A 15,848-nucleotide genomic window follows, 5' to 3' on the forward strand; every position below is an offset into this window, starting at 1 on the left:
TCGTCATCTTCTGATAAGAAGAAATTAGCTCAAATGAATGGAGCAGCAGGTAAATAATCAGCTAAAGAACACTTTCATCCATTACCATCAAAATTCTAAAACCAGTAATGTCTTAACAGAAGCTTATCAAATTGTCCAAATAACAGCTTTGTTCATTTAGGATGATAATCTAACTTTACCAGCATTAACATAAAAATATCCTGACCACGCTGATGAGCTCTGTGGGACAGCTCACCAGTCTGAGGTGATGGAAAGTTCACAGTTTGACCTGCAGTTAGATCCTGATGGATTCTGTCTCCATGTTGGGGATGACTGACAGTAATAGATAACTCATGAAGTTACTGCTGTTGCTCTGTGTGTGTAAATGCACACAACTTTCTCTTCTGCTCTGTCTGATGTTATGACTATTTACAAACTCAACAGAAAGACTTCTACAAACAGATGCAAACGACAAACTGAATTTCATCCATTCATCCATCAACTATACACCGCTTAATCCTCATTAGGGTCACGGGGGGACTGGAGTCTATCCCAGCTGACTTAGGGCACAGACAAGGGACACCCCGGACAGGTCACTAGTCTGCATATACAGACAAACAATCACACTCACATTCACATCTACGGACAATTTAGAATCATCACTTAACCTCAGCATATTTTTAGACTATAGGAGGAAGCGGGAGGACCCTGAGAAAACCCATGCATGTACAGGGAGGACATGCGAAAGGCGGGACGTGAACCAGGGACCTTCTCGCTGCAAAGTGAAAATGCTAACCACCAATCCACTATGCAGTCCCAATCTGGGCTCTTGTTTTCTCAGGAAGCTCCAAAATCCTGTTAAAATACTACATGTATTTCTACACTCAGTCCATCTGTCTCACTTGGTTCTGTCTACGTGCTTTGATCATGCTAAGTGTTTTCACTGTTCACCCGTTTTAAAGAATGATACTGCACTGTTCCTCTTGGTATCAGACTTCAGCATAGTGCAATGACCATTTTCTGAAGATTTAGTGGCAAATTTTGGTTATGTTTGAATTTCACCGTAAATCACCTGGGTTAAAACAGTCATGAGTGTTTACATTTTTACTAGTGATAGTTACTGTTTACTATCTATAGTGCAGTTTAAATCCACAGAAAACCTTAAAGCTAGGGATGGACAATAGTGATCTATAATATCTGACATGCTGACATTTTCTGATACTTCAATATATGCACATAATTGTTCCATTTAATTGGAGAGTACACACGGTCCCTCTCATGTAGTGGAATTAACATATTACACGAGGGTCCTTCAAAAAGATCCTGGCATCACCTGGAAACAAGGGGCATAACTCCCGTTTTGAGTCTTAACTGTATACTATATATCTATGTCCACAACTATTCAGATGGGTGGAAGCAATAAAAAAGGGATCTGTTAATATTATGCAAAACACGGATTACATTCATTATTGTAAGTCTCAGTAATATGACATGTTCTGTCTTTATCGCACTACGTTTTTATTTTTATGGGTATTTCACAACGTAATAGATTGTAGGGCAAACTAAACGAGAGCGGTGTTTAGTGCTTTCTGTGGTGTTGTGTATGTGTGGAAAAAGCCTTCCCCTCACTTCTTCACACAACTTTGAGTACTGACACTAGTGTGTGTCTACCTTTTAATGTGACAGCATGCAGTTCAGACAGTGTTGTGTTAAAAAGTAATACAGAAATGACACTTGGTCTGACTTGGTGAGATTGCCGTTGCAACATTTATGGAAAAGACTGTCAGATTCTCTGAATGCAGGATGCAGGTATCAGCCGTCAATCATTTCAGTCGGCTTTGACCATTCTTCAGTTAACTGTGTGTTACAGTTTTCTTCATGATGTGAAACAACAACTTCTGTGCATCATGCAGTTAGGCAGCCCTGCTATTTGTTTTTGTGGTGGATTACCCATTTTAATCACAGTGCTCATCTCCTTACATGTAAATGTTTCACCACAATAATTCCATCCATCACTGTTTTGAGCGAACGCCGAAGCTGCACCCTTTGCTGAGCGGTGCCACTGACAACTGTGATTGGTTTAAAGAAATTTAAACAACTCAGAGCGCTTTTCCTCTCTAGCACAAAGCCAGGGTGGTAAAGAAAGACCATTTTGTACTACAGAGTGGTCTGGCTAAGCAAGACAAATGGAGAAGTGACCAGGATGCTCAGTCAGAAAAGAAGCCAACACATTCAGTTGTCGTCTGATTAATAAAAGGAGTGAATGTCCAAACATCCACATACTGTCTGTGGCTTGAAATCAAAACCCCTGGATGTTTACTGAAGGCCTACAACTTAGTTACATTTTTAATTAAGGGTAGCAGGGCATGTACCAGCTGTAGTTTCTAAACAAACAGGATGGCAAAATGAAGAAGTTTGATGGGGTCCATTTTGTCAGAGGATAAATCTACATTTGGTGCTTTATTTATTTATTTATTTATTGTTTATTTAATAGGGACCAGTGTATACAATAAACATGTATAACACTATGACATTTATAGCCAGAGCTAATTTGCAAAGTCCGTCCCTAGAAGGGCTTTTACAGAGGAGAGAAAGAGAAAAACAAACAAAACAACAACAACATTAATACAAAAACAAATACATTTGATCAATCTAAAAATGGTTGCAGACCTGATCCCCTTTTAAAACCCGCTTCAGTTCATTTTTAAAAGCCCCTAGATCTAGGTCTTGTTTCAGTTCGCGTGACAGAGAGTTCCACAGTTTAGCAACCTTAACAGAAAAAGCAGATCTTCCAAACACAGTGTCTCTCCTAGGCTCTTTCACATTCCCATTAAAGGCTCCGCGTGTTCTTGAGCCTGTTGCTCTAAGTGGAACAATGAACTGTCCAAGAACCTCAGGGGCTTGATTGTACAGACATTTATACATTAGTTTTAAATTACAGAAGTTTATAAAATTTTCAATACTAAGAAAGTGCAACCTCTGCAAAACTTCACAATGGTGGGTTCTAACAGATTTTCTAGCCAGTATTTTCAAGGCTCTATTATAGATCATTTTTACTGGACTAATTGCTGTGATCGTTGCCTGTGACCAGGAAGTTATACAATAACTGAGATGGGAAAAAATCATAGCATGCATAAACACATTAGCTGCTTGAAATGATAAACAGTCCCTTATGTGTCGAAAGGTGTACAGATTTGCCTTGGCTGTTCTTATTATCTTTTTAATATGACTTTCAAATGTTAAATGGGAGTCTAAAATCAGACCCAGATATTTTACTTCCTTTACTTGTTCAATGACTTGACCATTAATTGTCAGGTGCAGTTCCTCATATGGACGACATCTTGAGGAAAAGCAAACTGACACCGTTTTATTGACATTTAAGGTGAGCCCTGAATTTTGAAACCAAACTGACACAGCATCTAAATGACTCTGCAGCTGGGCAGTTATGGCTTCAACATTTTTACTGCTCACATAAACAACTGCATCGTCTGCATACATCTGGAAACCAGCACCGGGACAGATATTTGGTAAATCATTTATATACAGTGAGAAGAGAAGTGGACCAAGTATAGATCCCTGTGGGACTCCTGTATTTAGAGCTAAATAAGATGATTTTTCATTATTTATTATTACACACTGTTGTCTTTGCTGCAAATATGATTTAAACCATTGCAATGTTATTTCATCAAAGTTTAACCTAGATAATTTCTGTAGAAGTACATTGTGATTTAACAGATCGAAGGCCTTTTTTAAATCCAAAAAGACTGCTCCGACTGCTTCTCTTTTGTCAATTGCTAATTTAAGTTGTTCAATAAAATAGCAATTGGCAGTTTCGGTTGAATGTCGAGGCCGGAATCCAAACTGCAGAGGATGCAGTGTGTTGTTGCACTGAAAAAAGGACATTAATTGGTTTGCTACGATCTTCTCCAACACTTTAGAGAAGATCAGCAAAATGCTAATTGGTCTATAGTTAGAAACTTCATTTGCTTTTCCAGATTTAAATATGGGTATAACCCTTGATCGTTTCCAGTCATTTGGAAATTCTCCTTTTTTAAAGGAAAGATTAACCAAATGAGTTAGGGGTTTTACCAATATTTCTTTATTCCTCTTAAGAAGTGAAGCGTCAATATTAAAAAGATCTTTAGCATGGCTATTATTAATTGTTTCTATCACTCTCAGCACCTCTGATTCAGTTACTTCTTCAAGTAAAAACCTATTACTATTTTCATTTTTTAATTGCTGATAGTCTACCCTCAAGTCATGGGAGTTAGCCAATTCCTCAACGGATGAAACAAAATAATTATTAAATACCTGTGCTATCTGAGTACTATTATTTACAAGCTCATCTCCAATTTTAAGTTCATACATATTCACTTGCTTTCCTTTTGGTTTGACAATATTATTTATTGTTCTCCACATCATGGATGGATTTCCTCGAGCCTGCGTGATTGTGGAGACATAAAAATTACTTTTGGCGACTCTCATGTCTTTAAGCACACGATTTCTGAGACTTTTGTATATAATCCTGTCAGTGTAGAGTTTACTTTTGATTGCCTTTTTTAAGGCTTGGTCTCTTTAAACCTGAGAGCACATCAGAGTGCAACACTGTACCTCATTTATGTGCTGTTAGCTTTTGGCCAACAACAGAGCTCTGTGGCAAAGAGGAATAAGATAAATCAGGCTTTGGAACTCATTCTCTAGTAGCAAAGTATACGTTTCTTGATGGTATTGGTATTTTAAGGGACTTGTAGAAGATGAGAAAATATCTACTTTTGTCTTGCAGCAAGAAGATCCCTGTTTGCATCCCGGCTTTCCTGGGATCTTTCTGCATGGAGTTTGCATGTTCTCCCTGTGCATGCGTGGGTTTTCTCCGGCTTCCTCCCACAGTCCAAAAATATGCTGAGGTTAATTGGTAACTCTAAATTGTCTGTAGGTGTGAATCTGAGTGTGATTGTTTGTCTGTATATGTAGCCCAGTGACAGACTGGTGACCTGTCCAGGTGTCCCCTGCCTTCATCCCAAGTCAGCTGGGATAGGCTCCAGCTCCCCTGAAACTCCAATGAGGATTAAGTGGTGTATAGATAATGGATAGATGGATGGATTGATAAAATATCTGTTTGCTACAACCTGTCATCACGTGTCAGTTAGCTGTTGTGATATCTATCAAGTGTTGGGATAAATCGAAGACATTTAGCCACACTTTGTGACTTGATTTACTCTATAACATGCACACCGAGTGAGCACATAACCTGAATCCTTTCCAGGACCTATGTCAAAGGGCAAATATTGATCTTACCAGTATTCACTGGACAGCATTTGTACTATTACACAGTCAAGCTAAATTCAGGATCGTCTTATCAGAATATAAGGGTCACAGGATACTTGAAGACAATATAAATTGCAGCAGGTATGTGAACACAAAAGGTCAAGATATGGACTAGCCTCAGCCTATGCAGAGCATTCAGCAGTACTGCAAGATTTGTCTGCTAATGAGTAAAATCTTGTTTTGTTTTTTCTTTGTCTTTTCTTTCTTGTATTACTGATATGCTGGGTGATTTTATGGATTGTACAGATGGATTTCAAATGATGTATGCATACTTAATTAGGCAGCTGCGCGTGCAGACCCGGTGCAAAACAAAGCTTGTTTAGCTAGCCAACTCGGGATATTTAGACACATTATATACACATATTACGCTAAATATGCCTTCTTGTTGTGCTGTCGGCTGTCAGAATCGAAGTAAAGACAACCCTCATTTAAAGTTTTATTCAATACCTGGAGGGGCTCATCCGTTTCAACAAAATCGAAGGCAGTTGTGGCTACGTGCGATCAACCGGGATAACTGGTCGGAGGCACAAATAAAGAATGCACGGCTTTGCAGTGCACATTTCATTTCAGGTAAACGGTCATTCAGTTTTGATTTATATTTGTAAAATCCTTTATATCATTATCGTGCATGTGAGCGATGGTTTTGTCATTACCGCAATGAATATGTTTGTTGACTTAGCCTTGTTATTTTGTTTTATGGGACTTTAATAATTACAATAAATACTATTTTAACAGGTCGTGCATCTGACGATTCAGACTGATTTCGTGCCTTCGGTATTTCCTCACAGGCGTGACAGTGCCAACAGCACCAAAGCTAAGAACAAAATTGACAGGTAATTTGTACACTCACACCACGTTTCTGATACTGGATGGTATGTGAGTTCTTGTACGTGACCGCAAAGCATGAAATTAACAGCATCAAGGGATTTGTATACCTTTAAATTCTCTTTCGTGTAAACGCTTGGCGAGTTGATTAAATATAAATAGATGTCCGGCCACTAAATATTAGGCCATTGCCTCATATCCCATAACCACTCTTGTTGCGGCAAGGAGTACGGTTCCGGTAGTTGCGTACCTGTACTAAGTGTCAACTTGTTTAAGTAACAGGTACGATTGGCAGGTGACAGCTCGTCAAGGTACGATTTCTTAACAATAACTTTCGGCTGTGCCATTGTTGTATATGTGAAACACGCGCATGAACTTTTCACTTTCTGCACCGGGTCTGCGCGCACATACCTTGTGTTAGTAAACACTACAAGCCGTCTATAGGATAAGCAAAATAAGCCTTGGATTCTGCCTATTCTTTTTTTGGTTACAGAACTTGTAAAAACTACACACACACATTTTTTTTGTTTGTTTGTTTACTTTACTGTAAGAAGGTATAATATTTTTTGGTAATTGAACACACAAAATAAAATTATTGTACTGTAATTTTTGTAACCGCAGAGAGGCAGTAATCATTCATTCATACTATAATTATTATTTCTAAATAATAATTTATATTGCTGAATATTTTTATGTTTGGTTATAAATACCTACGGTATATTTAAATTTGTAAACTACATTCCACAACATGATTTTTAGACCTATCTTCTAGAAAAGGCCATAAAAACCACACTTTATTAAAGACAGACTGCTTTCATGTCATTCATATTTAGTCAGTCGTCAAAGAGACCCAAATTTAGCTTCACAGTCACCGTCCAGATGAATCGTATTAGCCTGGAGGGGCGTTGTTTGAAATAATCTAAGCCAGATGATGTTTGCTGATGCAATTTAGCTGCAAACACTTTCAGTTAAGACTGCTGAAGACAGTGTGTCTGTTTCTGACAAATGACATTTAGGAGAAATTTCCTGAAAACGACCAAACTTATTGTACATGTACATTCATTACACTTCACATAAGGATGAACATAATATTAGCCAGAGGTAGAATATGCAATGACTGTCTGCCCTCTGTTATGTAAGCAACTAAGAAAAAAGAGAGGGAATGAAAGGAGGGGAAACACACATGAAAGAAACTTAGCAGCAGAGAGTGACTCAGGCAGTGTGAGGTCTGGAGTTTCTCAGAGGGAGGAGTGAACATATGACACGTACCATATTTGACAAGGCTACTCGGTCCTTGGGAACTATCAGAGCGATGTCAAAGGTGGCTTTGATAGCTGGCTCATCCCAACAGGGGAAAGCTCTGCGAGCGTCCGTAGCCTGGAGAAGAGCAGATGAAAAGAGGACACAAAGTGAGATGCAGTGTGTTGGATCCAGACAAACTCAGGCTGTATTCAGATCCAGTTAAGGTGGACTGCAGGCCACAGACATCATGAACATACATTCTAAATGAGAGATTAGAGTTCACTTGTCTTCCTTCACTTGATTCTAACATGGCACTCAGGCAAACAGGTACAGAAGATAGGCACATAACTACACAGAAAGAAAATTTGTTAAAGCAAAAACGATAAAACGAAAATTCTATGACAGTAAATGGATGTAGAGAGCTGGTGGGATCAAAGCAACATCACTCATTTATGGTCACGACCATTTTTTACAACTTCAACCTGTGTCTGTTTTACAGTGTCTGGTGGTTTTACTGTCAGCAGAGGACGCAAAAACAACCCAACCGACTTTGGTGAAATTTCATAAAAAGGCTAGTTAGCAGCTGTGTAGTAAAGACACTACATCCACAGCGAAGAGCCTCACATCTGGAAAGGTAACAAAGCACCTTACATGCTCATAACTTGGTGAAGGAGCTGTCTCTAAGATTGACAGCATTGTTAAGAACACGGCATAACATCTGACTTCCATTTGATTAGGAAAAATTTGTGCAGAAGCTCTAACCAGTGTGAACTCTGCATTGATTCGATCCCATTGGAGTGAACCAACAACAATCAATCCCATTGCACAGAGCTTCCTTTGAGTCATTTTTGATCTTTCCCAAAGCAAAAAGTCTGCACAATTCATGCACCAACTGACAATTTGTCAAAACCTATCAGTTCTGAATTTGCAAAACTGTTTCAACATCACTGTTTCATTCAAGTCATTTGAATAGCGATTTTTTATGGCATTATAAAGATGGCAAATGCAGACCTCTACAACTGGATACAGTGGATAAACAAAGCAGCATGAGTGCCGTTGGAAAATGGATTTGAAATGAACACAGACAAAAGACACAAACAAGCCAGTATGCAAGAAGTGCTAACAAAAAAAGTTAACACCACCAAATACATAACTTTAAATGGTTCCGTTTTTTTTTTTTTTTACCTGCTCTTTGAATAAATATGTGACAATCTCAGAGACTTTTGAGCAAGTGCACTACCTCACAAAGTTTTCATCAGAACCACTGATACTGATACGTGCACATATTTGCTAAGAACGTCAAGTCTCTCCGCTAGTTGAATGAACACATTACAATGGCCAGGCCAATGTACAAATTAAATCAAATGCTTTTTAAATGTCCATTCATTGGGAAAACTAAGAAACTACTTCAACTTACATGTGAAACCTACCATATTTATTTCTGTCATATGTTGCTTTTTTTTTTCTTCAAAAAATCATAAACTTTATCCTACTTTAACAGGCTTAAATGATGCTCTCCAAAACACAGTCCTGATAATGGCTAGAACCGGAGCAAAGCTGACCTATTTACAGATTCCAAAACAAGTAAATAAATGTAATCTGTCCACGTGCTGGGGCCACAATGTCGAGCATTAGTCAGTCACATTATTGCTACCTGTCTATGTTCATGTTAAGCCGATGCTAACATTTGCTTTTATATCCTTGTCACTCAATATAGAAGACGTGTTGACATCACTGTGCATTTTCAGTACATTAAAAATGTACCTTACTGTTATATTAAAGCCTTTATGTCCTCTATGTGGTAATTTTCCCAAAGGTAATGAAAATCCATTTATTTAAGGCGTTGCATTGTGACATGAGAGCTGTTTTTGAACTTCACTCTTAAGCTCTCCTTTCCATTCTACCCACACGATGTGCAACACTGAGTGCACTTCAGAGCCATGTCCAAGCTGCTGATTTGCTGACTTTATAACTGCACTGTTTTACAAATTCAACATACATGAATTAAAAACAACAGCTGTGTCTTGATATTTGGTGATATTCCCATGTGAAATAATCACTCAGAGAGGAAGGTAGACGCAACAGATAGTCTTGGTCTCACACACTCGTTCAAGTTTACTCCAGGTGTGCTGCTCTGCCAATCACTGAACAGAGCAGACACAGTCTTCTTCCATCGGAAAATGTGAACAGCAGCAACTCAGCTGCACTGAAAGCTACACACACTGAAGCAACTTCTTTAGAGCACGACTAAAACCAGTGGTTATACATTCATTGTGAAACTACCCTTCTTCGCGTTTGAGCAGAAAATTGAAAGACACATTCTGTGGATATGTGAGACTTTCATTCATTTTCTTGAAAAGGTGCCCACTTGTGACAGCTTTAAATAGAATGCATTTTAGGGATTTCAACCCCAATCCACAAAAACATTTGACCTGAAACATCAGGAAAGAAGAGGGTCAGTCCTGCCATTTCAGAAAGCGTTGTTGCTCCACCATCTCACAGTTTAAGAGTTTGTTCAAACGTTATTTTGAACCAAAACAAGAAGTTCTGTAAAATGTTTTGCCTAAATTTTGAAAATCTCATGTTTTCAGACCTTGACATTTTTGTAATTGCACTTTAAAGTCTTACTAACAAAGTAATTTTAAGTGCTCAATGTCACCAGAAATACAACTCTCGCAGCCTTTTTAGCTTGGCTTTTGATTAAACTATATTTATTTGTTTATTATTTTAACCTTTTAGTCTGGTTTTAGCTACTTGTGTTATTTTATTATTTATCGTGTTTTTATTTTTTACGTCGGCTTCAGTCCGGTCTGAAGTCTTTTATTCCTTGTATTTATTTAATTTTTTATTGCTCTTATTGCTTTTATTTATATATCCTATTTATTTTTATTTATATATCCTTTTACCTATTTATCTTAATTTTTTATTGCTTTTATTGCTTTCATTTATATATCCTATTTTTTCCATTTTAATCTATACCTCATTCTCTGTTGCTTCCCCACTGTGTGAGATTGCGTTTCCTCAAGTGTGGAGTTTGTGTGAGTGTGTGTTTATGTGTAGGTGTATGTGTGTGTGTATGCTTGTTTTTATATCTCTTGTATTAAGTGCTTTTAATTGTTGTATTGTTTTTATGTAAAGCACTTTGAGCTGCTCCCTGACTTGAAAAGGGCTTTATAAATAAAGATTGATTGATTGATGAAATTTGGCTAAGACACCGAAAAAATCGTTTCTAGCCAATGCAAATGATTCAATGGCTAAAGGCAGAGGCCGCATTTGTGTTTGAGAAATGAAGACTTTGAAGCATTGCTTTATTTCTCTGTTGTCTTGTTGTTACAGCACTATAAACACCATGAACTTCTCAGATAATTATCTTCTGAGGTCATAAATACAAATATCCTCAGGTCTGAAAACATTTAGAAAAACGTTTTGTTTTCGGACCCAATGAACACATTTATGAAGATAAAATAAAATCTGATTGTCCAGCAACATATTTCCTGAATTCTGTATAAACTGACACAGAATGACCACACAACATATAGTAGAAAAAACAATACTAGTATTATGTGCATACACTACTTTTGCAGTAATTATTTTTGACTTAAACTATAAAACTCTCATAAACAACATCTTAATATTTACATAAAGGTCATCAGTCTACTGTCAAGCTAATTCCTGAAATCTGTGTTTATGTTTAAGGCATATTTACATGGAATGAATATGGAGGGATCATGTCAACATTAACACTTCAAACAAATACAATTTGTGAACACAGATTGTGCCACTGCAGGTGACAGAAAGTGAGCTTCTAAGAAAAGTCTCCTGACTAGTGTCCACACTCTTCTGCCCAGAAAACAAATGTAAACACAGCACCATTTTGAAAACACACATAAATAGAACAAAATGTGAAGAAAAAGCCTTATCTTGAAGACAACATCTTGGACATTCGAAGTATTGATTCTCTGCCTCTTTCAAATCCTGACTCAAAACTCATCTGTTCAAGACTATTCTCTCTAACTGCCTCTTTCTTTATGTATGGTTTTGATCTGTTCTGTTGCATTTGTCTTCCTGTAAAGTGACCTTGGGTGTCAAGAAAGGCACAGACAAATAAAATCTATTATTATTACAACTCTAAATACCAAAACGAGTCACATGGCTGGATCACCCTTCGATGTTGCAATACAGGCAAAGAAAGAGTGACGCAAAACATCTGATTTTCCTGAGGCTATCCACTCACCTCAAACTGTGTTACAGCAGCGTAGCGGATCTCTCCAGCAGCAGCTGTATATTTACTTCTATAGAATCCTTTCATTTTGTCATTCAGTTCCCCGACAAAGTCGATCTTCAACGTACCAGAGCCTGAGGAGGCGTGCACAGAAAGAGTTGAACTGTTCATTCAGCCACGACCAAATGGGGGAAAATCTGTTATTCTTCAACAGCAATGATGGTACAATGTTGTTACAAAAGCAGGGACAATCAACAGCAGGGCCAAGTGAAGTCCCTTCTTACCTTTCTGCAGAGCACTAGGGAATGACAGGGTGACTTTCTCATCCTCGTTTTGATAGTTGAAGCCTGTAGCATTGATTTCTAAAAAGGAAAGAAACAAAGAGAGAGAAAAGGACAGTCTGAGTGCCACAACACAACGCAAGCTGCTTCCTTCAGGAAATGATACCTACAAAGATTTTCAGTCAGATAGAAGTGAAGTCAAATGAAATAACAAAACAAAAAACATTTTCATTCATGACAATGTCACCAACAAAGAAAACGAGAGAAAAAAGCTGACAAAGTCTGGCCCTCACCTTCTCCTCCCTGTGGTGCAAAGGAAGCTGTGATGATGTCGATGTCAGCACAGTTCATCACAATCTGATTTGTGGCTTGTGTAACCTGTAAATATTGACACAAAACAGCTCATCTTATACTTTGATAATCTCTCCTATGCCATATTTTCAATTCCCAATTGGTGTGGGAAAGGTAAAGTTTAAGTAAATCGTAACACTTCACCTGGCCTTGAGAGTGAGTATGCAAAGAAGCTGGAATTTGCTTCAAATTTAGTCAAATTAGTGCAAAATGTAGTGTTGTTGATAAATCCAATCTAAACCTGGGTCAGATGGCTGAGACGGGAATAAATTTACCTATTGTGACATACACCTACGAAGGTTGAAGGGCAAACCTGGTCACAGATACAGAGCCAGTAGGCATAGGGAAAAAAACAAAGAAAAGAAGACCAACTGCAGGCTTTTGACTTGTGATGTGAAAACAGTGGACATAGCTGTCCAGCTTATTGAGGATGAAACACAGTGGCACACTTGGCTGCTGTGCAGTTTTCAGAGAGGGCAGTAATAGTGACATTCACAGTTTGTGGCACTGCTGGTTGGACGCCGCTGCAGTTTGAGATACTTTGAGGCTGACAAAGCAGCAGAGAGGCAGTAATTATGAAACATGCCAGGTCAGTGGCAAAGTGCCATGCCTGCTGCTCAGATTCATTCCAATATTTTAACCACTTTGTACAAACCGAGGGTAAAGGATATTTACTTAACTACCAGAAACAATGAGTCAGCTTTCAGAGACTCAGTCCAGACATGGTTAATTGATCAAAAGAGAATGATGTCAGTTGTGATAAGTAATTATTATAAGATAACATTTCCTGTTCTCCACTTTTAAAATTTAAGGGCTTAATGACACAAATCTATACATATTGCCAACTGTGTATCTTTGGGTTTGGGCTGTACATCAAGACAAACTTGTATTAGTTCATCAACTGTGGGGTTTGCGTTTTAAATTGCAAAACACTTATATTTTATGGGGTTGCTTTTATCTTTTGTTAAATTAGTTTCTGTCCTTATCAATTAAGTACTTTGTATCCCATTACCAAAAGGTAACTTAAAAACCTAAAGCAACTTTTGTATATTATACACATTCAGGCTATATTATGATGTGGTCTGTCTTGATTGTCCTTTTGATGTGTGGTGAGTGAGTGTTTACAACCAGGCACAGGTGTTAGCACAGTTAGCTGACAGGTGTCTGACGCACAATGGCCCAATTTACACACTGTATGCACAAACTCTGCGGCTAAAATAAATGCAAAGTGAACTGGTTTGTTTGGTTTGCGTGTTAGTTATATAATAGCAAACATACTGACTACAGCCTTTAGTAAGCCAACTGATTCATTAGCCTGCTAGGTCAATTTAAAGCTAACTAAAGCTAGCAAACGCAAATATACACAAAAATTGTTGAAAGACGAGTTTAACTTTAACTAGGGCATATCTTATGAGCGAGAATTTAGATTGAGTTAACACTTGTGATTTTACGGTCAGCACAATTTGGGTGTATAAATAACCTAACGTAGTTAAGTGAATGAGTGAGAAGGCAGAGGGTGGGAGGGGGCGACACGATGTTGCCATGATTTAGCAAACATTGGCGAGCGTTAGCTAGCTGCTAGTTGGCTAGTTAACAAGTTCAGTAATCACCATTAGATCAACTGTCAGTGCCTTTAAGTAATGCACTAGCGTTCAAATGGGTTTAGGTTGACGGCACACGCCCAACTATTCCTGAAACACATTAAGCGCATTGCCAGGCGCCGATAGCAGGCTAATGTTCACGGTTACAGGCAGCTGGCTAGGCTAACATGAGAGTGCAAGTCTATTGCTATACGCGGGACAGTCCGACTAGCTAGCGTCAATTAGCATGGGGCTTGTCACAGAAACATTCAGCAGTTATTTTCTCATTCATGGATCTTGCTCTGGCAGTGCGAACCTGTCAGAAAGGTTAGCTACTTAGCAGCTTCCAGCTAATATTGGCTAACGTCTGCCGTCAGTGACAGCAAGCGGGCTAGTGGCTAACAATTTATCAGTCGAACACAGCAAATTAGCTAGCAACTGGTAACGTTAGCTGGTCAGATTACATAACAAGATCCCCGCCATGCACAAACAAATCCATCCATATATGTAGTCAGGCGTTTTGATACAACATACCTCCACCAGTGCCTCCAGCTTGCCTTCGAAAGTGAAGTCAATCAAGTCGGGCTTCAGACACAAGCCATAGTTGACGGGGTAAACGTCAGTTGGTAACCGTACGAAGGGCCTCCTTTCGGGCATGGTTCCTGTATTTTGGCCGGCTGCACTAACGAAGACGGTGCTATATGAAGCGCTAGTTGTCCCCCTGAATTTTATTAGCACGGAGCTGACAAACACGGGCCTCGACAGTGAGGATGGACAGCAGGTAGTGACTCTGTGTACGAATGACAGCGGAACTGTGCGGCCCAGGAGCACCAACATCAAATGAAACCCTCTCAGCACTGCCTGCTACACTTCTCTCCCCCTACAGCCCAAACAACTCCAGCTAACCAGCGTCGGCCTACAGACACACGACGTCATCACGTTCAATGTACGCCTGAGTGCATGACCGCACGGTGTCGGTGTAGCAATCCAATTCGGTTTTTGTTTTGGTCTACTTTTTTCTCTGTTCAAGACAAATTCGTAGTTACATCTGTTGTCTGATATTTATAATATGGCGCTGAATCAGCCATATATCCACTTGGCATATAGATATGATTTTCTTTCTCATGAAATAAACACATTTTGTTTTTGAATACAAAATTTGTGAAGTTAGACAAGGAGGTCTGTAGGTCATCCGAAGTTGCCTAGAAAATGGAGAAAACTCAGTTTTATTAGCATCACCAGCATTAAAAAATAGGCAGTACACTACTGAGTTGTAATATACATTTTTAACGTAAAGGATAAATATCAGTAGACCCAGGATTGAGCCTTGGGGAACCCCTTTAACAACAATCATTTTTAGATGTATTATTTGCAGGAGCATGCAAAATTTCCATTAAAAAATCTTGTCTTTAACAAGATGTTGTGATCAACAGCATGAAAAGCCCAGAAATGATTTACAGAGTGTGGAACAGTGTTGTTTTTCTATCAACTGAGTTAACTATGTCAGCAGCATCAGCAGTTACAACAGTCTCAGTTATGACCAAGTATGGAGATATGGTGATTTTTCATTTTCTCTCATTAAATTTACATGCACATTAATAACTCCATTTTATGTGTAATGCTGGTTTTGATAACATTTACACTGGATTTTAAGTTACTGGTCATTACAGTGTCTATATTTCTGTTCATATGTGTGTTGTTATGTACTGATCTCATCATCCCAGTCACTATGGTTTCAGAAACCTGGAAAAGGTGTTTACATGTCAAAGTAACTCAGTTTTTATGAGAGTCCAACAGGTAGCACATACAGGTTTCTCAGCATCAGGTCTTATTTACATTCAGTAGGTCAGGGTGTTGAAAGCTACAGTCCTGGTTGTTTCATGTATATTCCTAGATCTAATTTTTTATGTATGTATGTATGTATGTATGTATGTATGTATGTATGTATGTATGTATGTATGTATGTATGTATGTATGTCTGTATGTATGCATGTATGTATGTATGCATAGTAGTGAATTGGAGAATTGGAGTCTTGCCAGTCT

General features: G+C 38.4%; 1 protein-coding gene across 2 annotated transcripts in view; it reads right to left on the minus strand.

Moving 5' to 3' along the window:
* npepps (aminopeptidase puromycin sensitive) overlaps window positions 1-14,723 on the minus strand; it is a 37,282-nt gene extending 22,559 nt beyond the window's left edge. Inside the window, exons 1-5 of one of the 2 annotated variants that reach the window (XM_022196536.2) lie at window positions 14,340-14,723; window positions 12,168-12,252; window positions 11,878-11,955; window positions 11,606-11,727; window positions 7,399-7,506 (exon numbers count right to left, since the gene is read on the minus strand). In XM_022196536.2, coding sequence (XP_022052228.1) covers window positions 7,399-7,506; window positions 11,606-11,727; window positions 11,878-11,955; window positions 12,168-12,252; window positions 14,340-14,642 — 696 coding nt within the window. In that variant the 5' untranslated portion in view covers window positions 14,643-14,723. The remainder of the gene's footprint in view (window positions 1-7,398; window positions 7,507-11,605; window positions 11,728-11,877; window positions 11,956-12,167; window positions 12,253-14,339) is intronic. The other variant, XM_022196537.2, reaches the window with a different exon arrangement.
* Between the last annotated feature and the right edge of the window lie 1,125 nt (window positions 14,724-15,848).

Source organism: Acanthochromis polyacanthus, chromosome 3 (assembly GCF_021347895.1).
Source record: "Acanthochromis polyacanthus isolate Apoly-LR-REF ecotype Palm Island chromosome 3, KAUST_Apoly_ChrSc, whole genome shotgun sequence".
Lineage (NCBI taxonomy): Eukaryota > Metazoa > Chordata > Actinopteri > Pomacentridae > Acanthochromis > Acanthochromis polyacanthus.